The sequence below is a fragment of the Crinia signifera genome, chromosome 1 (assembly GCF_055691185.1).
Source record: "Crinia signifera chromosome 1, ASM5569118v1, whole genome shotgun sequence".
Taxonomy (NCBI): Eukaryota; Metazoa; Chordata; class Amphibia; order Anura; family Myobatrachidae; genus Crinia; species Crinia signifera.
This window is the reverse complement of record NC_139217.1, coordinates 93,448,661-93,471,336: the sequence shown is the minus strand read 5'-3', so window position 1 is coordinate 93,471,336 and position 22,676 is coordinate 93,448,661. Positions and strand designations below refer to the sequence as shown.

At 40.1% G+C, this 22,676-nt stretch overlaps 1 protein-coding gene across 5 annotated transcripts in view; it reads left to right on the top strand.

Annotated features, from left to right (window-relative positions):
- The window catches only part of STOX2 (storkhead box 2), a 248,749-nt gene extending 241,654 nt beyond the window's left edge, over positions 1-7,095 (top strand). For all 5 annotated transcript variants that reach the window (XM_083170519.1, XM_083170527.1, XM_083170544.1 and 2 more), the window contains one exon: positions 85-7,095. In XM_083170519.1, the coding sequence (XP_083026645.1) occupies positions 85-283 (199 nt within the window). In that variant the 3' untranslated portion in view covers positions 284-7,095. The remainder of the gene's footprint in view (positions 1-84) is intronic.
- The last annotated feature ends 15,581 nt before the right edge of the window (positions 7,096-22,676 follow it).

Here is a 22,676-nt window from a genome sequence, read left to right as displayed (position 1 = left end):
TATGTTATCACACTTGTACTATGTTAAATTAAAGATCATTTCATACTTCACAGTTCCTCTTTTTTTTTTTTCTCCCCTCCATAGTACACGTGAAAGCCTGGCTTCAAATACATCAAGCATTGTAGAAAGTAACAGACGACAGAACCCAGCTCTCAGTCCTGCCCATGCTGGTGCTGGCCCAGCTTTTAACTTCCGAACATCTGCTGCAGAAACTACGACGACGGATGCTGATAAACTACAGAAACCCGCTAACTGTTTGCAAGCTTCTGTAACCAGTGTTTGATAGCCGCTCAGCCTCAAATCTTGTTCTGTCTCATCCTCTACAGCAAAGTTTACTACTACACTGGGACCGATGTTTACATCTCTTTACAAGCAAGCCTCACATCCACAGTTTTTGTGTCTTTCTAAAACTGTGCTGCTAAATAGCCCAGGGGGCAACAACAAGAACAGAATATCAACTTTTTTTTTATATATATATATATATTATTTTTTATTATTATTATTTTGGTTTTGATTTTGTTGTTTGTTTCTTGTCATCATTCCTTTCCATTATGTATAGCTCAGTAGGAAAATTGAGTAACGGTAGAGGTTATTATGCACATTATTCTTCATATAAATGTTACAGAGCACATTTCAAGAGTCTAGACACTGGAATCTGTTTTTTTTTTTTTTTTGGGGGGGGGGTTGTTTTGGACGCTGTGCTAAATACAGCTAAATACTTCCTTTAAAGCAGCGGTGCTCGGTACAAATAACGGCTTTGTAGGTTATTGGAGCGGTTTTGCCATTTAAGTTATCCTTAGGTGTATAAAAAAAAGAAAGGGAAAAAGATTTATTTTTACCAATTTATAAATGGTATATAGCTGATTTTTAAATATAATCCTACTTAATGCCCATGATGTTAAGTATATGTGAAGAACCAAAATAAGATCACCATATCACACTGCAATAATGATTGCTCCATTTGTGCTTTTTTCCCTTCTTCCTTCTACAAGTCTGTGTCCATCGCATACAAAATATATGGTACATTGGATGTGTTGTTCAGGAACCTGCATAGAGGATACTGAGTGACTGTGTTGTTCCTCTCTCTTATAATAAGATGTTTATAATACAGTATTATCAACATTAGTAATAACCCTGGCAAACCGTAGTAACCCTGAAATAAAGGTACAGTATCACCAAAACTTGAAACAATATTACATATAATACAAATAATGTCACGGTAGCTAATTGCTGACATACCGGTGCTTAATGTGTGAGGCAATGATTGTTGGCAGCAAAACACTCATTCCCAGACAAATAATTAATCTCTTACATGGAACTATTTGGAAACCGATGGCGTAGTTTTTTCCCCCCCAAAAGTAGTCTCCATTTTATAAACTACTTCAGAGAGCAGGAAGAAATCATTGAAATAAATAAAAAAATTTATAAAATAGGCCTCTGAGCTATTAAATAGCATTAATCAACTTGTGAGTACTGGCACTTCTTTTCCTGAGCACCAATCAAGCGTGTTCATCGAACAAAAGTCCTGTGTACTCCTATTAGACCTGTGGGTTGTCTGCCCCTGACAATAAATGTTTTGCACAATATATTTAGTCATTGTTGCGCTGCTAGATAAAAAAATCCATATTCTTTGGTAATTTGCTAGTATTTATTTAGAAACATGGTAATGTCTTTAAAATGCAGTATTGTCCTCTGCAGGGCTGTGTGGTGTTAGGGTGAGGGCCCTGCTTATTCAGCAATTTGGTAAAGGCAGCAAATAACATTTATATAAAGTGTTATACTGCCATTCCCCATGGTCTTGCACAGAGAGAGAGAGAGAGAGAGAGAGAGAGAGAGAAAGTACTTGTGGGGCCAAATGTAATAGGGTGGGAGAATGAGAAAGTGAGAGATTTTGGGAGAGTTTTCCCAATATTTTTTTAAAGAGGCAATCAATTACATGGCAAATTCAACCTTGTTTTTTTTCAGCGTAAATGATTGCAGCTTTAAAAAAAAAAAAAACGGGAAAACTCTATTTAAAACTCTCACTTTCTGATCCTCACGCCCTATTACATTTGGCCCATTGTGTCACTATGGAGAGGGACTCCCCTGACTGTTACACACTTCCCACTGTGTTTGCTCTTCTTCAGAGTGGCATTATTTGGTCCTTTGACAATCATTAGCTCTCTGTGCCCTTTTGAATGCCCATCCTGCTTCCTACCTGAGCAGCTCTGTTGTACTGTATTTTTAATAAGCAAGCATAAATGTAATGTTTGTTTTTCTTTTCAGACTTTTTAGTGATACATTCCCTTTCACTATTGTATATCTAGCACTGCTGCTTTAAAATTCCACATTTAAAACATTCTGTTGTGCCACAAAACTCTTGATTATACCAACCGTTACAGCTTAGCGGTGCCATAAACTATGTTGAAGAGGGATCGTGCCAAATCTGACTTTACATTGCAATCTGACTATCTGCACGTGTTTAACATATCAAAAGTCGTATCTTTTAAAGTGTGTTAAAACTAGTAAATTGAGGTTGGAGCGTGAAAGGTGGTAGATGTCAGCTATTTATTCCCTTGTACATGACCTCCAGCAAGTTTTATACATTGCTTGCACATTCATTATTTTCAGACATATCTATATCAGTAGACAGCATTATTTATTTTTGCTTCCCTTGTTTCTAAAACACTACTGATATTCTCTTTACATTGGATACAATTACATTCAAACATCCGCTTCATGACGTTTTCCAAATTATAACAATGTGTGTGTGTATGTTTATAATATACGAGGCTATATTGAAGAGTAATGCCTCCATGGCTAGAAGTGTATCCTCCTATATAATGCACTATTCACTTTTCAACGTAGTCCCCACCCCTTTCCGCGCATGTGCGCCAATGCTTGATGAGTCGGCAAACCGGTTGGAGAAGAAAGCTGGTGGTTGTTGTCGACACCAGAATCGAATTGAATGACAGCTTTTACCTCGTAATCACAGTTGAAGTGTTGACCCTTAAGGTGCTCTTTCATCTTTGGGAAGAGGTGAAAGTTGCAGGGCACAAGGTCGGGACTGTACGACGGGTGTGGCAGAACCTCCTTGAACTGCAGGGGCTGCCACCCTCTTCCCAAAGATGAATGAGCACCTTAAGGGTCAACACTTCAACTCTGATGACGAGGTGAAAGCTGCCATTCATTTCTGGCATCAACAGCCATCAGCTTTCCTCTCCAACCGGTTTGCCCGACTCGTCAAGCGTTGGCGCACATGCGTGGAAAGGGATGGGGACTACATTGAAAAGTAAATAGTGCATTACACAGAGGATAAACTGAATTATCAAGTAGAAAAAAAGGTACTTATGTAATATCTGGGCTCCCGTTTTTCTTATGAGACCGCGTCCCCTCGCGGGGCTCGCTGCGCTCGCCACGCTTCGGGCACGGTGGCTCGCTGCGCTCACCACACTATATAAAATTAACTCCATGTGTAGTTGGATAGTAGGAGTATAAAAAAATGGGGTGCATTTAACATGGGAGTCCAGATAATACATAAGTACCGAAAAAAATTGTTCAAATGTGTTCAAAAATAAAAAAAATTATAGCCATGGAGGCAGTACCTTTCAATCCGTCCAGACTCATATATATATATATATATATATATATATATATATATATATATATATATATATATATATATATATGTAGTAAAAATTGCACGAGGACGTGTACAAGTTAACTTCAAGTCACTCGGATATGTAAATCCTAATAAAACACATTATTTAAAACAAAAAGCTGACAGTTTTAAAGCTCAAGGAAGTGCTGGAAAGACAAAATAATTTCCAATCAAAAAATGTTTTAATTTATTTTTGTGGCATCTGTGTGAAAGCAGAACATAGTTGAATAACTAGTATTTAGTTTTAGTTTCCTTAGAGAACAAGTTACTACATTTCCTTAGAGAGCAAGTTACTACAGTACTTGTGTGATATCCCTCCCCACCCCCATTTTTTTTATTATTTTTTTCTAAGGAAAAACAAAGGCAACTGTAGGCTGGTAATAAGATTTCTTTCAAACGGAAGGATTTAATTTAATTTTATGTAGATTTGATTGTAATGCCTAAATTAGGCTTCTCAAAATAACATGATTTGTGATGGTGATCATTAGAACAAAGCATGACATATTATTGAACAATTGTGCTTTCTATTCACACAGAAATGTTGCTTATCCTATCAGAAATTGGTACCTGTTTAAGACCTATTGTATCGTTTTTTGTTTTACATTTCAAGTCAAGACAAATGTGCAGAGTTAGGGTGAATGTGATTTTTTTTTTTAATTTTCTGTACATGATTGCAGAATGTGTCAATGCAAAACATAAGATGCTGGAAACTGTATACCCCAAGAACAACAAAAGAATATCAATTCCACGTCTAAGGTTATATCATAGAGTATATTCCATCTGTAAAGCTGTAGGAAGGATTCCCCACCAACCACCTCACTTTCTGTGACAACTTCCGTAGACACTATTGTATGCCCCTCTCCCCAACCACCACCTTACTTTCTATGACAACCTCCATAGACTCTATTGTATGCCCCCCCCCCCCCCCCCCCCCAACCATCACCTCACTTTCTTTGACAATACCCATACACTCTATTGTATTACAATATTGAGCCCTGGGACACCGTTATCATATAAATGCCGCCTGGTTTATGTAAATATGTGATCAGCACTGTTCTGGACATCCGTACTTTTCTCTGTAAAGGTACCGATGTTTTGATTTTTAAATATTTTAAAGTGGTGCTGTATATCAAGAACAAAGAGGACTGTTTTTATTGATCTTTTACTTGTTTTGACAAGAAAAAGCTTCTTAACATTTCATCTTTGTCTCCAGGTAAAGAGATGAAGGAATGTATCTGAGAATATAATAACATTTTTGCTCTTAGAAAAGCCTATTGGTGCATATGTCTTCATCTACAAAGCAGAATCTGTAGTGCATTATGTTGAGTCCACATTAGAGTTGTGCTCAGTTTAGGTGTTCTAGTGTACCCCTCACCTAGGGACTTATTTTGGTTCACTCTTAGAGGCAAAATCCTTCTTAGATGGACAAAACCATGTGCACTGCAGGTGGGGCAGATATAACATGTGCAGATAGAATTAGACTTGGGTGGGGTTTTTCTTCAAAGTGAGATATATATTGCAGTGTAGAAATAAAGCAGCCAGTATTTTCCCTGCACAGAAACAAAATACTCACCCAAATCTAATTTTCTCTGCACATGTTACATTTGCTCCCCTGCAGCGCACATGGTTTTACCCATCTAAGAAGGAATTTGCCTCTAAGAGTGAACCAAAATAAGGCCCCTAGTCACAATAAAGTCTGCTGTTTTGTGCCTTAGGACACAACAGTGTTGTCGGTTCCTTGTGAACTGTTTAATGAAGCATTGGGTAAGTCCATAAAATTCAATCACCCTCTTGGGGTTAGGTGACAGGCACACTTTAAGCGGGCCACTTCAAAAAAAAAAATGAACAGATTTTAATGAACCTCTCAGTTTGTTGGCTTATATTAAGTTTTTCTTTTTATATTTATAAAAATTAAATGGGTGCTACATTGCCACTTACAGTAAGCCGAATACAGTGTTTTCAAAATAGTTCATTGTTCTTTTCCAATTTTTTTGGGCAGACAAGATTTAGAAGGCTTTTCAATATCTCAAATTAATTATTTTTAAGGTACCCAGTACTAAAAAAAAAATGTAGACACAATGGCAATAATGGATATTTTGTAATAAAAAAATAAAAGGAATTCGAGTCCTTTTACCATCAACATCCAAAATATGCAGTATTAGGAACACAAAAATCAGAACTTTTTATATGACAGCCGTGTATAGAAAATATTCAGCAGGTTATAATGTTACAAAAGTCCAAGTACTGTCTACTGGTATTCAAATGTATTTCATAGCTTGTGGCATTCACTTTATGTGAATACAATTTGTGCAGCCTCAAAACATCAACACAAATCTATTGGGGTTTTTTTTGTTATGTTTTTCGCTCACCTGATCCTAATTGTTACTCCAGTACATGTTGTGTTTTACTAATGTGTTTTCTTTGTGTTTTTATATTTTATTTTGGTTTTTTTGTGTTTTTTTTTTTTACATAAAACTACCTCCACAACTTTTAAACGGCAGCAATGTTAAAGTATACTGTACAAAAAAAAACTTTTAATCATATGGAATACTACATAGTGCATCAATGTTTTTGTAGAACAAATCATCATTTTTCATTACCATGGTTTCTTTCACTAAGACTAAATTTGGGTTTTTATAAGAAATGTATATTGTAAATTAAGGGCAGAAAAACCTTTAGTTTCGTCATGGTTGGAACATTTACCAACTCTTTCCGTTACAGCTGAAGGTTTCTTCCTGACGTCACTTGGCCATTGCAAGTTTTCAGGGGCCGGTGACCACCGTCGTAGATTTCACAGCTTGACTTTGCTACGACAAAAAAAGCCAGATATTTCAATACTACCGATGAGTTGTCTTCGCTCTGACATTGTTGTTTATAGATGAGACTTACGTAAAAGAAGTCATAATTTCTTCAAGTCAGTGACTGAATGTGACTATTGCATTAGGGGATTAAAGTCAATACATACAAGGAGGACTTTACTGTATGTTTAAAGAGAATTTTGCAGCCAAGACTGCCTTGTATAAATGTGTTTGCACTGAAAAAAAATAATAAAAAAAATCTAATTCTCGGTCTCTGGTTGCTGTAAAGGTCATCCGTACACGGATGTTCTGTTTATATTGTATAGAATTTCATATAAAAAAGAAAAATACGATTCATGATATGTCTTCCCTGACGTAACTGATTTCTAACAGCACATTTGTATCATGGTTTATATTGTGTCCGTGTATCATATTGTAAAGGATGTTTTACCTGTCATGCTTAGCATAATAACTTAAAAGGAAAAAGTTAACAGGGATTTTTTTTGTAAGCTTATATTCAAAAGTCCCTTTCTATGTCAATATTGTGTCCATGTTGGTTCTGTAGTGTTGTGTTAAATATCCAAAAACATTTTTTTATTTTATTTTATTTTTTTGGATTGTGTTACTTTTTAAAATATTAAATAACATTTGGTTATATGTTTTAAGTTAACAGACTTTTTGTGCTACAGAGGGGCCAGTGTAGAGAGGTTTTCCATTTAAGGTTTTTCTGTAATATAAGAATTATGGACAGGATATGCAGTACACTCTTTCATTAACTTTAGCAGTGCTGATATTACTGTTATGTATGTAGAAATTGCTGAAGGGACACTGCCGGAGGTGCAAGAAGGAAGAAAGGATTTTCTGCGCTCATCTTGCTGACCACACTTGGACAAATATTCTGCTGTACTGTTCTACAAGAATTATAAATAAGTTTATTCTTGCAAAGAACCAAGGGGAAGATTTGTGGCCGGTGATAACACATCAGCTTTTAACTGTCATTTTTTCAGACCCAACCTGTAACGACAGTTTGGAGCTGATTGGCCGGTAATAAAGTAACAGCCAATTTATCACTTCACCAGGCTTAATAAATCTGCCCCAATGGTCAAAAAGGGTTAAGGGTATCCGGACTATTTGTCTACAACAAGAAGATAGACAGCCATTGGGTCGACACCATTAGTTCGACAACTCAATAGGTTGACATACCATTAGGTTGACATACCATTAGGTCGACATGTCATTGTGTCGACACTGCTATTAGGTCGACAGTCAAAAGGTCGACATTGTGTTTTTCACTTTTTTTTGAGCCGACATGTGCCGACAGGCGGTATTTTATGCCCTACCATCCACTAGGGCGTGGAGTTAGATCATAATAGTGTGCCGAGCGCAGCGAGGGGTTGCGGTTCACTTCAAACTGTGTCCATGTCGACTGTGTCGACATTTGGGTCAAACGACAGTGAAAAACCATGTCGACCTTTTGACTGTCGACCTAGACACTGTCGACCTAATGGTATGTCGACCTAATGGTATGTCGACCTAAAAGCATGTCGACCTATTGAGTTGTTGAACTAATGGTGTCGACCTAATGGCTGTCTATCTTCTTGTTGTAGACAAATGGTCCCGCATCCGCATAAAATAATAAAAAAAAAGGCAGACTGCATGGGTCAAATGGTTCTTATCTGCCCTCAGAGTCTATGTTTCCACCTGCACATGACATGAATGGTTTTATTTACTAAGTGATGATGTTTACATGCTGCCCTTTCCGGTGTTTTTAATCCCAAAATTGAAAATAGCATTGTTTTTTAATAGCAGGACACCCTTAATGTGAATAAACCCTTAAGCTAGCTACACATTAGCCTATGTGCACCCAGCGCAACATCGCGGGTGACGCCCTTGCCAATGCTGGGAGCAATACCGGGGGACATGCTGCATTTGGTAGTATGGCCCCCGCTAGCGATGTCCTCTGATTGAGATGCATGCAGTGCCGACTGCGGATATTGGTGATGATGCACAGGAGTGCCCATAGTCAGAAAAATGTACATAGTGGATTTTAGTGTTCCGGCTCATTGGAATTGGCAAAATTAATCAAAAAATGTGTTCCCAGCTTTAGTCTACTACCAGGAATATGCCATCATTTAGCATAACGCAACTTCACCAATGTGTTTAAGGCATGCACAGAACTGAATTGCAAGGGCTCGCCGGAGGGGGCCCATTGTAATTTTGCATCCATATCTTTATCACTGCTCAGTATTGTCCAGAGATTAGGTTTTTTCTATATCATGCTAGGAAGAGATGCGTGTGTAAAATTTTTTGCAAAATATCTGCACAACAACAACACCACACAGTTCTGGGTGATATATTCATGGGTGATACAATTAATTTTAATACATATGTCCAACATTGTCAATTGAAGGTAGAAGGTTAACTATCTATAGAAAGACAGGCTAAGGGGGGTATTCAATCGCCGGCGACCATCTCCCCACGAGGGAGATGGTCGCCGGGCCCTATTCAATGCTGTCTTCCCCGACAGCATTGAGCAGGGTTTCTCGACAGAACGAGCCCGACTACACTAGCTGTCGGGCTCATTCTGCTGAGAACGGCCAGGAAGTGACGAGCTGCAGCCTCTTCCTGGCCCAACTCGAGGCCACGCCCCCCTCTCGTTCCCTAGCAGGTGGGACATTGAATTCCGCCTGCATGTTCTCGGTCGAGCTAGCCGAGAACGGGACAGGGTCACGGCGACTGAGCAAGCTCGACCGCCGTGACCTAAACATTGAATACCCCCTTAATATTATATCCTAGGTCAGCGGTTCCCACACATGGTCCTCAAGACACCCCATCGATCTAGGTTTTAAATACTGTATATCCATGCTTAGCCACAGGTGACTTAATTAGTACCTCAGACAGTTTGGCTTTTCCATCTGTGCTGAGCATGGGTATACCTAAACCCTGAACCGTTGGGGGTTCCTTGATAGCCGCGTTTGGGAACCCCTGTCATAGGTAATAAAGAAGGAGACAAGGATGACAAGCATATTTTTACTAATATACTTGTTAAAAATTGTAGCATGGCATGTTCTAACAAAATCAACATTCTGAAGAAGGATAACAAACTTACATTTTGTAATGTGATGGGACAGTGGGGGTTATTCTAATTCAATCGGTCCCCCGCACGTTTGCACAGGGGACCGATTGTTTGTGACTGCGCATAGGTGTTTTCTATATGCGCATGTGCAGCCAAAATGTGCGAGCGCCTACGCCCTGCGTTTCATAGGCGTTCCTACGGTAATTCCATGAAGGGCGGAAAAATGTTAGCGAAATTCGTAAGTATGTTGAGATCCCAACATACCTACAAATGTTGCTAACGTTTTTTTCAATAACAGATCTCACTATCCTGTCATAGGACATGACTATCCATGAAATTATGTACAGGTTGAGTATCCCGTATCCAAAATGCTCGGGACCAGGAGAATTTTGGATAACGGATTATTCCGTATTTCGGAATATTTTAATATTTCAATGATGTATTTTGAAGTATCTTGCATTTATGCTGTATAAACACATAATATACACACAAATATATTTTATTACCACATAAAATACACACAAACATATTTTAATTGTTCAAAAAACAAGGTTTCAAAACGTGAAACAAAATGTGTGTACTATCTCAGCACTGAATTTGAATGCCAAACAATCATTGTCTTGCACATATATAGTGCCAGTTACATATCATGTCCCCAGTGATGCTGTTACAGATGTCCCCAGTGAGTTTTTAGCAAAAAAAAATTATTTTTTCACTTTCTGGAATGTCCGTATTTCGAAATAATTCGGATAACGGATATTCGGATACGGAATACTCGACCTGTACCACACAAAATAAGGCTATTACAAAATATACACATGTTGTACATCTGTGATTGTAACCGAGATAATATCTTAAAATGATTTATTAAAAAATGTACAAACCTTTTTTAACATAAGAGTGCCCCACAAACAAAGAGTCCACTTTCCTCCTCCAAAATTTTCTCTATAGTTCTTCGGCTCTTGGAAGCACCACCAATTTAAGAATATAAACGCTACATATAGGGCCTTATTCTAGTTCACTCTTTCTGACAAACTGCTTCTTAGATGGACAAAACCATGTGCACTGAAGGTGGGGCAGATGTTTCTTGTGCAAAGAGAGTTAGATTTGGGTGGGGTTTTACTTCAAAGTGAGATCTATGTTGCAGTGTAAAAATAATGCAGCCAGTATTTACCCTGCACAGAAACAAAATAACTCACCCAACTCTAATTCTCTCTGCACATTTTATGTCTGCCCCCCTGCAGTGCACATGGTTTTGTCCATCTAAGAAGGAGAAAACGTGAACTAGAATAAGGCCCATAGTGCTAATTTATTTATGTTGGTATGAACAATATCCAACTTACCAAACTCCTTTTACTTTGACATATACTGTGTGGCAACAATAACGCCCTGTATTAGCATTAATACCAACAGTAAAAAAGGTGCACCCTATAGTGTGTGTTGCTATTTTTAGTGGGGATCTGAGATCAGCATTGCTGTTTACTGAACACCTTGGTCATGTAGCCAGATAAATGGAAATATATGTAAAAAAGTGAATGTAATGTTTCCATGTTAAAAATAAGGTGTCCCATTAACACACAACCTTCACATAAACTCATTTTAAATGTATGTAACACTTTCACAAGTTACAGTTAACAAGAAGCATCAGATGAGGGTTGGAGCCTAGCGAAACTTGCTGTATCTGTGATTTTATTTCATTGGCTTGCAAATTATTGTCAGTTGATTGTTACTTTGGTCATTAAAATGTGTACGTTTATATCTCAATGTAGAAGACGAAAGGAGTGCACACTGTAAAAGGAGAATTTAATGATTCCTACTCTTGTGCTTACATGGAAAATCAAATAGCTGCGGAGCTTGCAGGGGATCAGAGTCCGGGGCTATTGGAATACTACCCATGGTAAGCTCCGATAGTGTACTCATCCTGGAAGTCTCTTCACACCTGAGGATGGCGCAAACACAGATCTGCATTAAGTGCACCCTTTGGCCATATGGCTCATAGGGTCGACCCAATTAAGGTCGACACTCAATAGGTCAGCCACTATTGGTCAATGGGCCATATGTCCGCACCTTAAAATGGCAATATGACTTAGGCCAACAGGGGCAAAAGGTCAACACAATCAATCTGTTGTCATAGAAAACCTCGACATAATCTTTCCGCTTCTTTTGGTGTCTGTGTTGACTTTGTCAAAATGGACACCGTCTCGGTGTGCCACATCCCCTCGCATGGCCAGCCTCGCTCGCAATGCTTCATGCACTATTAAAGAATATTCTCCCTCTATGTCCACGTGGATAGTTAAGTATGAAAAACACCTGTTCTGGGAACAAACATAATAAATTAAGTTGTCCTATTGCTTGTTTTGACCTTTTGCCCTGTCGACCTAAGCTATGTAGGCCTTTTTAAGGTGCCGACCTTTGGCCTGTTGACCCATTGAGTGTCCACCTGATTAGTGGCAACCCATCGACCCATTAGCAGTGGTGTTTAGCAAGGCATATAATCCGGGCACTCAACCTAGGAGCTAAAAGCCAGCAGTAACTGCCAACTTGCTGCCACTGACATTGCTCATTTAGAGCTAAGTAGAATACTTTTTATCAGACTTCTGCGTGCACCTTATGAGCAACCATATTGCCAGCGTTAAATGTATCTTTTTGCAACACAAACTTTTACAATGGAAACTAAAATAAAGACATAAAAAATCCTAGTTGAAACTTTAGCTGTGTATATGGTGCGATTTGGTTGCTGAGCGATTTTGGCTTAAAATCGCTCAGCAATATATTGCTCAGTGTACTGTTTTCATCAGCGACCAGCGATTTTGGCTGAAAATTGCCAGCTATTCTGTCTCTATCTCATTTTGACTAGAAATCACTGGTCGCCGGTGCACAGTACATTGTGCATCAACGACCAGCAATTTTTAGCCATAATCGGAGGAGCATGCTTCTGCGACCAGCGACCATGAAGGGCTGGCAGCGGGAGCGTGCTCCCGGCGATTTATCCCACAGCACATGAAATCACTGGCAATATGGTCGCTCAGCGACCATATTGCCAGCGATATGTGCTGAAATCGCCCCCGTGTGTACACAGCTTATGGGCCAGATGTATCAAGCTTCAAAAACGGATAAAATGGAGAGTGATAAACAACCAGCCAATCAGCTCCTACCTGTAACATGACAACGCAGCGAGCTCCCTGCCATCGGTGTGATCACCTTCTCACATGCTCCCAGCAATCGGTGTGATCACCTTCTCACAGGCTCCCAGCCATCAATGTGATCACCTTCTCACAGGCTCTCAGCCTGTGAGAAGGTGATCACTCCGATGGCTGGGAGCCTGTGAGAAGGTGATCACACCAATTGCTGGGAGCATGTGAGAAGGTGATCACACCGATGACTGGGCTCCTGTGAGAGGGTGGTCAAACTGATGGCTGAGAGCCTGGGTTTGCACACCAATGGCTGAGAGTCTGAGGTGGTAAATACTGCTGCTAATGAGCGCCTGAAGGGAACAAGAATTGAATTGCTCCATGTTATGGCCCCAAGTGAAAGCCACTGGGGAAAACATTTGACTTTCCCCTATAGAGAAGCTTATTCGGACAAGTGAAAGCATGGTAATATGGATCCAGTGTTAAATAATAACTTTGTGGCCTACTACCACTAAAATCATCAGCAGATTGTCTGCCAGGGATGGTCATCAAGATGTTCCATGCTTGCCTATTGTATACTACCATTCAATTAGACCTTTAAAAGATTAATGCCATTAGAGATTAGAGTGTGCCAGGATAGTTGTATACAGCAGCAGTCCCAGCGACAGTGTAAAAGTCCTGCTTTATTCTGCCATTTAGGATGCAGAGAAAGGCCAATTGAATATAATCTTGTAGGGGAGATTACACTCTAAAACAATAGTGACAGACAAGTCAGGTGGTTGATCAGCCTATTTTCACACACTGCAGTTCTCCATTTGTGGATCATTTTACATGTGTATCCAAGTCATGTGTGTCCAGGTTGGAAAGGACATCTTGAAAACAGTGCGCAGCTTGTATGGAGTTAATCCTGTGTTCAGAAATATATTTACCAACAGCCTCAGCAAAAGAGAAAAGTCTTTAAGACTATCTTAAAATGTGCTTCAGGTTAGTAAGGACATGGGATTCCTAGGAAGATATTGTCTGTGTGCTATAGCTTCTTCACTCATGTGGGAATAATGTGGATTGTGTGTTCCTTGTCAGCAGCAAATGAAGGTAAGGAAGATGTCACCTGTGGACCCTTGTTCAATAAATCAAGGTGCTGCTCAGGAACCCATTGGTCAACATATATCTCCCTGGCTGACAAAAACTTCTAGAATACATCTGAGTAGGGCTGGCTCTACCACTAGTAGGGTGCCGGGATCTGGGGGGTGCCACCACGTCTGCCTACCAAAAAATTAAGAAAGTCTATGAGGATCCTTGTTGTTCTTATTGCAGCTGGCGGTCTTCTAAAACCTCACCTCCATACTTTCCCTTGAGGCATACTTCCGAACTTTGCTGCCCCCTCTTCTTTGCTCTGTGTTGTGGGTGGCAAAGGGGAGGGTGCAGGGGACACTAATGAATTACACAGGTTCTGTGGCTGACCGACTTCAAGTCTGCATTTCACCTGGTATTAATCAGTCGCAGACCCTATGTATTCCATGACCATAGGCTTCAAGTGCTAGTGATACTGTATATTCCATGCAAAGTATCTGAAATGAGATTTTCTTAGTAGTGGCCGGGATACGGACTATGAGTCAACATGCATTTGGTTGACAGTCAATAGCTTGAACACTATCGGTCAACATGGACAATGGCTTGACAACACAAAAGTCAACATGGTAATGGTCATGAAAAGGTAGATACAAGTTTTTCACTATTTATTCCATTTTTTTTTTTTACTTTTTCATACCTGACCATCCATATGGACAACAATTGGGAATGGTGGGAAGTGTGCTGAACGTAGCAATAGCAGACAGGGCAGTAAGGGAGAAATCTATCTTTGTGACACTTCTGAAAGGGATATGCCAAAGAGGAAATGATGGTTATACTGTACCATATTGGCATCTTAACTCATAGTACATCACTGCTTGCTCCATATGGGGTTGCATATACATATTTTCCATGCTGACTTCTGTCCGCTGCACTTTCTGATGGTTGTCCAACACTCTATGGCGGCTGGCTACAACCTTTATACGTAGGCATCTTATCAATGCATTCCCCCAGTTGCACTTCATGCCCCAGTCAGGCTTGAGAGGCACAGGCTATTTGGGTATAACTGCCAGCCTCAAAATGCACTCAACAGTAGAATGTCCACCACAGTAATAATGCTTCTTAAAACATCTTAAGAGATGGGCTTCTTCTCACGCACTACGGGTAGGACATTTTACTCTCCCTCAGAAGTTAATGTTTTATGTCTTACATTTAAATGCCACTAACCCGCCTCTATGATTGCAGTGACTGAACTGACTATACATGCAACACTAACCACAAAGGCTTGTGCAGGCATTTTGTGCTAATTGTGTATAAAGATGCACCTACTGTATATGTCACACACAATAGATGTATAAGCATTGTGTGTCCTACCTGCAGCACTAGTAACTCCGTGTCTTGAGCTTCTGAGATGTCCTTAAAATACCTATGCTTCCTATAGACTGTATAAGACAGAGTTGTTAGCTTGGATATCTATTTTCCCAGAAGTCTCCTCAAAATGGGGTAGTGCGCACAGTTACAGCTGTCACTGAGGGTGTTTTATGCCATATTATTTATAGAAATAATATAGTGCCATTAGTGTACGCGAGAAAACTCTCATAGGGTAATGATTCTGGGGATACATTATTAGCTACAGTAACATTGCCTGGAGCAGTGGATACCACCCCATCTGAAATAATGATATGTTCTGCGCTCGGCTCATTTCTCTCACTAGCCAGACTTAGAACTTTGCAATAATGAAGTAACATGGGATCATTAAAAAGAAGTCAAAGAATAAGGCGCAGCGACTAACCCACTGAAACTAAGAGACCGGAGTGTACAGGACATTCCGTTATAAAATGGTAAGGATGTTATAGCTCATATTACACAATGTTGACATTATCTGGATAATCTCAGCTTGTTCGGGAATTAATGGATCCTGTTTAATAGGATAAATTACAAATCTATCTATATCATTTTGTATTTCTCCCTGAGTAAAAATGATCAACAAACAAGTGTATATAGGGGTAGGGGTCATAAGGTCGACAAGAGGAAGGTCAACATGGAGTAGCTCGACCACTGAAGGTCGACATGCATCAAGGTCGACTTTTCTGCCGGGCGACATGGGATTAGGTTGACTGGGGCATTAGGTCGAGACAAGTCGACAGTCAAAAGGTAGACATGGGGTTTTCCCCCATTTCTTTACCAGAATATCGACACAGTCGACATGGACACCAGAAGGTAGCACCGCATCCGCGCGCCATGCTCACCTGCACTATTTTATTCCCCTTCCATGCCCTAGTGGATGGTCGGGCATAAATTACCACCTGTCGACATTTGTCGGCTCAAACAAAAAAGTGAAAAACCTTATATCGACCTTTTTGACTGCCGACCTTCTTCATGTCGACCTAATGCATGTGTTGACCTAATGAACCTGTCAACCTAGTCTCATGTTAACCTTGAGACATGTTGACCCAATGCATGTCAACCTTCCTCTTCTCGTCAAAGTGACCGTATACAGTGTAAAATCACAATTTGATAAGGATAACGTAGGAAAGAAATACAAAAGCTCATAATCCCTGTATCCTGATTAATATGGGTGCAGTGCTCCTCCCCCATGGTAACAAGTAAAACAAAGATCTAAGCATATCAACTAAAGACAAACAAACAATAAAAGCATGGTATACATCATGCCATAGAAGCAAGACAATAAAAAGTACAGTATAGTTTAAGTTAACAGACACAAATCTCTCAGACCTCCACCTCAAAGCACCTTTCCAATAGAATGTTGCTTCGTGAATCACTGAGCAACTGGTTGGAAATAAAAAAAAATACGTAAGAGATATTAAGGACCAATATATAGAATAAAAGGACTAAAGTTCCATACACAATGAGCGCTTCTGCCCAGTGTGTATGCAAACCGATGATGGAGAAAAGCGATTTGCTGAAAATCGCTCAGTGCATACACACTGAGTGATTTTCGTCTGTCCAATCTTTTTACTCAGGGGTGGATGGCTTTCCACAGCCGGACCCTATGGAAAGACATCCACCCCGCCACTCATCTGGTGGTAATTCCAGCAGATGAAAGGTGCCAGGTGGCAGCCGGTGATGATGCTGGAGCAGGCATCAGCACTCACCACTCACCACCGGGCCATACACATTGGGCGGCTTTGGAGCTGAAAGCAGCTAAAATGGCAAAAGTGAGCTGCTTCCAGCTCAAAATCGCCCAGTGTGTATGGGCCATTATCTGAAGTCTAAATCTTTTCACTTGTTTCACGTCTGTATTCCATTGTTTCTATATCCTGCATGGCTTCTTTTCTGCACTTGAGCGTACATATTAAGGTACACACACACGGCGAGATATTGGCTATGGCCGATTTGTCTATGTGATTTATTTTTGAAGTGCATGGAGCAGATTTTAACTATGTTCAATTTGTCTGTTAGAAGTAGACGCCTGCTCCTGCATTAGTGATACAGCGCAACATCGGAACACTGACTCACCATAGGGCGGCTTGCAGCACCCATGGGATCGCGCAAGACGTCTGTTGCAGAGGACAGGAAATCTGTCCAACATCCAAAGGTAAAATAAGATTAGAAGGAAGGTGTTCAAATTACAGTGAGGACTTTTCTATTGTTTGTGATGGAATGTTTTCCTTAAACAAAACCAGTCTAGTCATTAGCGACAATGGTTGTCGAGCATCCTTCATTCTCTCACCCAGAATCTTAGTGGGTGATCACAAGTGTAAGGACCCAGGTATTCTAAACTTCTGCAAAGTTTACATAATAGGTTGGAAACAAATTCGGAGGGTTTTAGAGGATGTAAGAGCCACCAAGATGGCCGCAGTTATCAGCTTCCTATGTTGCCTATTGATACAAAGTAGGAAAATAACGGAATCTTCCAGATCTCTGTATCTCATCCTGAATATAAGATTTGTCGTGAAATGTTTTTTTTAAAGTGTCAACAATATCTTCTTCTCTGAAAGCCCAATATTTTTTCAAAGCCATGATTTTGGGGACTTCTGTATCCCCCTTCGGTTGATTAGATGGGAGGTTCTCCCATTTATTACCTATTTAAAAAAATGGATCTTTTTTAAAGCTGTGTGTTTACTTTTGTCACAGAGATAAGTCACCGTATGTGACAGTGGGGCTGTTTTAAAATCTTCTTTTACACAGAAGCAAAATGCTGTTACCGCATAGTAGTTTTCTGCTGCCTGGAAAGTGAAAGGGATTGTCTTCAGGTTCTTGAATCTGCAGAAGCTGATTCACTGCGGATTTGCCCCTGGCGTCTCCCTGTTCAGTTTGTGGCACTGCAAATACTTTTTTTTCTAAGGGGGTGTGGCCAGGTCTCCAATGATCAGACCACCCCCCACAGTACACCAGGCTTCTCACAGCTCTCTAGAGCCAGATGTTCTAAGCTTCAAAAGTGATAAAATGGAGAGCAATAATCCACCAGCCAATCAATTCCTAACTGCCATGCCACAGGCTTTATTTGAAAAATAACAGGTAGGGTCACTATCAATTTTACCTCTTTTCAAGGCTTAGTACATCTCGCCCACTGGCCCTATGTGTAGGGGTGTCTTTGTGTGTATGAGAGAGGTGGTGGGGGGATTAATTTGGCATGACAGGGTGATTGTGTGGTTGTGCGGGGGGAGGAGCTGACATGTATTGGGCCACAGATGTGTGACATTAATATGTATTGGGACAATGATGTATGGCATTATGTATTGGATGCACAGCTGTGTGGTATACAAATAATTTTGGGTGCATGTGTGGTATATGTATTGGGTACATTGTGTAGCATATTTGTGAATAAGAGACAAACAATATCTTTTATTCAAAGCTTATTTGGGAATTTCAGCATATTTGTGAATTTTATGTGGCAAACAATAAATTTGGGGCACAGCTGTGTGGCATATTATGTATTGGAGGCATTGATATGTGGCATAAGTATTAAGTGGGTATACATCTATATGGTTTACAATGAATTTGATGTACAGATGTGTGGTATATTATGAATTGGGGGCAGTGCTATAATGATTTATGGCTCGGCTGTGTGGCATATTAGTTAGGGCATTTATGTATAGTATATTCTGGATTTGGGATACTGCTCTGTAGCTTATTATTGGGAACACTGATTAGTATATTATGAATTACGGTGTGGTGTGAACTCAGGCCATGTCACAAGTATACAGAGAGCTGGATCAATGATGCTTGGAGATTATGTAATGTCCAAACACGGACAGATAGTTTGCATACAGGTGCAGTCGAAAATGAGTCTACCCGCCAATATGCTGGGTCAAGTCTGCAGTGTGTATGGGATCTGATCCCTGCTTTGACACGGGTTCTACCTGTGTTCAAAAATCCATATTGGACCCAGGCATTTTGCGGGAAAAGGGGTGTACAGATCCGTATCTACCATTAGGCTGCTGCCTAGGGTGGTGAGATCGATGGGGTGGGTTGGTGGGGTTGTCTAAGAGCAAGACTTCCTTGTTTTACTCCATGCAGGTAGTGGTGGTGGAACTTCTAAGGTGCCTCTTCCACTGCAGCATTTTAGGTGTGTATAAAAGCTAGTACCCAAACTCCATTCATTGCTAGGACTGGTTACTCTTTGCATGCATGGAGCCGCACCTGTCCTATATACAGAAATAGGAACAGTATATTTTCCCATTTTCTTTGTTAAATTCAAATGTTAGCAACAACAATCTAGGTCAGCATGTAAAATAAGAAAAGGAAAGGAACAGGCATGCAAAATGAATTTAGATCGTTTTATGATTATTTTCTTTCAAATAAAAAGTTTAATCTTCATCAGAACTCTGCAGAGTAAATAGAACATCATTTTTTCTTTCTTGGATTTTAACATCCGCTGTCTGTTTAAAATAAAATAACACATCTACAGAAATGTTAGAGGAGGAACTGAAGCCCTCATAATGAGGACATACATAACATAGTCACCTCCAGCAATTATCTCTCTGCCGTAGGTGGTTCATTTTTTAGTTTTCCCTGACATAATAAAATGTGTTGAGGCTGGGAGATACATCTCTAAGATGATTTGCCTCAGCTGTATCACATATATTGACAACCAGAAGAATCTGTGATGTGCTACAAAGCTTTCTGACAGGAGAAAAAGGTGAAATAAAGTTGAAATCTAGATCTGTTCTGCTGAGTGAGTTTATAAGAGCAATTAGTGACTGGTAAGTCAGGTAATAAGGCTGAAGGAGTTCATGGAAAGTTTACAAGCTTCAGAAGATTTATCATTTATGATGAGACAATCTGGAATACTTTAAACTTCGCGTGGCTAGTGTATCTCGCTGACTGTAGCACTTATGTTTAATTTAGGTATCTTTATCTAATTTCCTTTGATAAAACATTGATGAAACACTGAAATGCCTCTACACTAAATGCGAAGTAAGTTCTTATAAGGGTCCGCTTCTTTTGACAAGCGAGCAGTGATAGAGATGAGGTGTCGTGGTAGAAGGATGCGCGCTACATATAGGATAGATGTCAAAACAAATAAATAGCAATGAAAAATATGTGAAGAGGAGCGGAAATAATTTATGAGGATCTGGATACATCACAGAGCGACTCACTTCTGTTCTTTAAAGAAAAAAATATAAAACATGCAGCATTACTTATTGATTACTTATGTGGTCGGCTGTGTCCTTTAAGAGCTACAATCGCGGCTAATGAAGCCCTCCCATGGAGATCTATATTAATTAGTCTTTTGAGACGTAGTATATTTTCTGTAGCTGAATACTTTATTTAGTTGGGTCACCAAGGCCAGCCCATTAGAAAGTTTTGACAGGAGTTGGCATGTGAAGCCTTTTATTTGTCTGTAGGCTGGAGATGGAAAGGGATCTGCGGCAGTACCAGTCTGAGGTAGAGGTCAGCTGACCTTTCTTCAGATATGACATATATCAAAATATGCTACAACTGAAGTTCTAGAACGAAGGAGGTTACAAAGAGTTCACAAAGTAATTGCAATCTTAATTTTTTATTATTTTCTTAGCAAGAAAAACAAAGGGATACAAAAGAATACAGGGAAGCGGTATAAAATAAGGGTAAAATCTGCATGGTAAAGTAAATAACAGCAAGTAAATAACCCCTAACATGACAATATCACATACAATCTGAGCTAGAAGACATCTTGTATCAAAAAAGTTAACAAGATAAGAATAAATATTGTAAAACATGTCATAGGCGAAGGCAAACCAATTTAATGGCAATGATTGGGATTGTGCAATAGAGCTTCCTGCCTCATTGGTTAACTTCCTTTCCACCGAATAGTCACTCCACTCTAACCAACAAATCCAATGGTTGGATGCAGGTGACAAGTAAGAACAATCCTCTGTTTCAAAATTATAGTGAGCTTGTACGAAGATTCAGTGGTGCCCATACCGGGTATTACAGTGGAGAGTGGACAGTAGTCACAATAAGTATGTGTCCCATTACGTACTTATACTATGGAGCTTACAAGTAAGGGTATGTAAAAATGCTCAACAGGAATTAGGGGAATAACAACCCACAAACACCTAGTAATAAGGGGAAAAAAAACATAAGTCCACATCTGGGACAAAGCTGGACATGCTCAAACATGTGAAATGCGTTAGCCACTACAGTTACACCAGCAGTGGTCGAAGAGAGATGGATAAATTGTGTGAAGCTTCCCCAGTATCAAGTACAATCTAATCAGAAGCTTGTAAAATTGTATAGGATAGGAAATTCATTTAAAAGAATTACAAATGGGAGCAATTAACAACGCCACATGCTTGAGATGCCACCAGACAAATGCAGATATTTCCATTGCCTGTGGTCTTGCCCTTTTATCCAATACTTTTGGCTCCTAATTTGTAGATATGCAGAGGCAAAATAATTAATCAGGTTCCATTCACACCAGAATGGGCGATCTTGGGAATATTTCCTCCCAACAGTGCCAGATTAAGCCTACGGGGGGCCCGGGGTACTTTAGCCAGGGAGGCCCCCTTGCACTTGTCATTACTGGCCGCACACTGCATGGGAGAATATTACACTGTCAAAACACAGAGTAAAGGCAGTATAAATACATACCATATGAAAAGCCTGGGTTTGTCCCTCTGCACCTTACTCTGTAGGAGACCTCACAGTCCTAGTGCTGCCTTTGATTAAAAACCCTCCCATGACTAAGATGCTGCTGCTGTTCTCCATGGGCATGTAATGAGCTCCATCAATTAGAGCTCAGCACAAACCTCTCAGCCTCTGCCCTCTGGTTTAAAGTATCATGGGACTTAGTCAACTCCCAGTAATGCACTGCACACTTGTGCAATCAGTGTGCCTTGGCTCACTGATGCTCAGCACCATTAATCATTGTCACATTGGCAGATAGGTGAAGCTGCAGCACTTCCCTACTCCTATGCACAAAACCTTTAGCTAAAATAATTTTTTTTTTTAATAAATGCCAACCACAGGGGGCCCCTAGCTAGTGGGGGCCCAGGGGCACTGACCCCTTGTGCCTCCATTATAATCCGGGCCTGCCTCCCAATCAACGTATGACGTTACACAGTAAGAAACTTCTATTGGCCCTTAGTGCAGCGACCCACTAAGACCATTTTACAAGGATGGCTAGACAGCACACCTCCACAAATACCATTATTTCTACAGAAATTTATATATTTTTTTTTTAGAATAGATTGGATGGAAACCTTGCTGTCTAAGGAAAAGAAGGTAGCAGGTTCCTTGACCCTTTGGGAACCTTATATAGATTATAGGTGTCGATTTATGTTTTTGCTGGTGGGGGCTCAAGCCAAAAATATAGGGGAGTGGCTTCATGGGGAAGGGGCACAAAATAATACCAATTTATATTACGCAGCACAGTTGTCTCCAATATTCAAATTACGGCAGCAGAGTTCCCCTTTTTGAACATAACTGGTGGACCTGCAGCAGTTTTTCTATGATAACCGTATGCACCCCCATGCACAGGAATGCTGGGCAGATGCTGCTTTCAGCTCAGG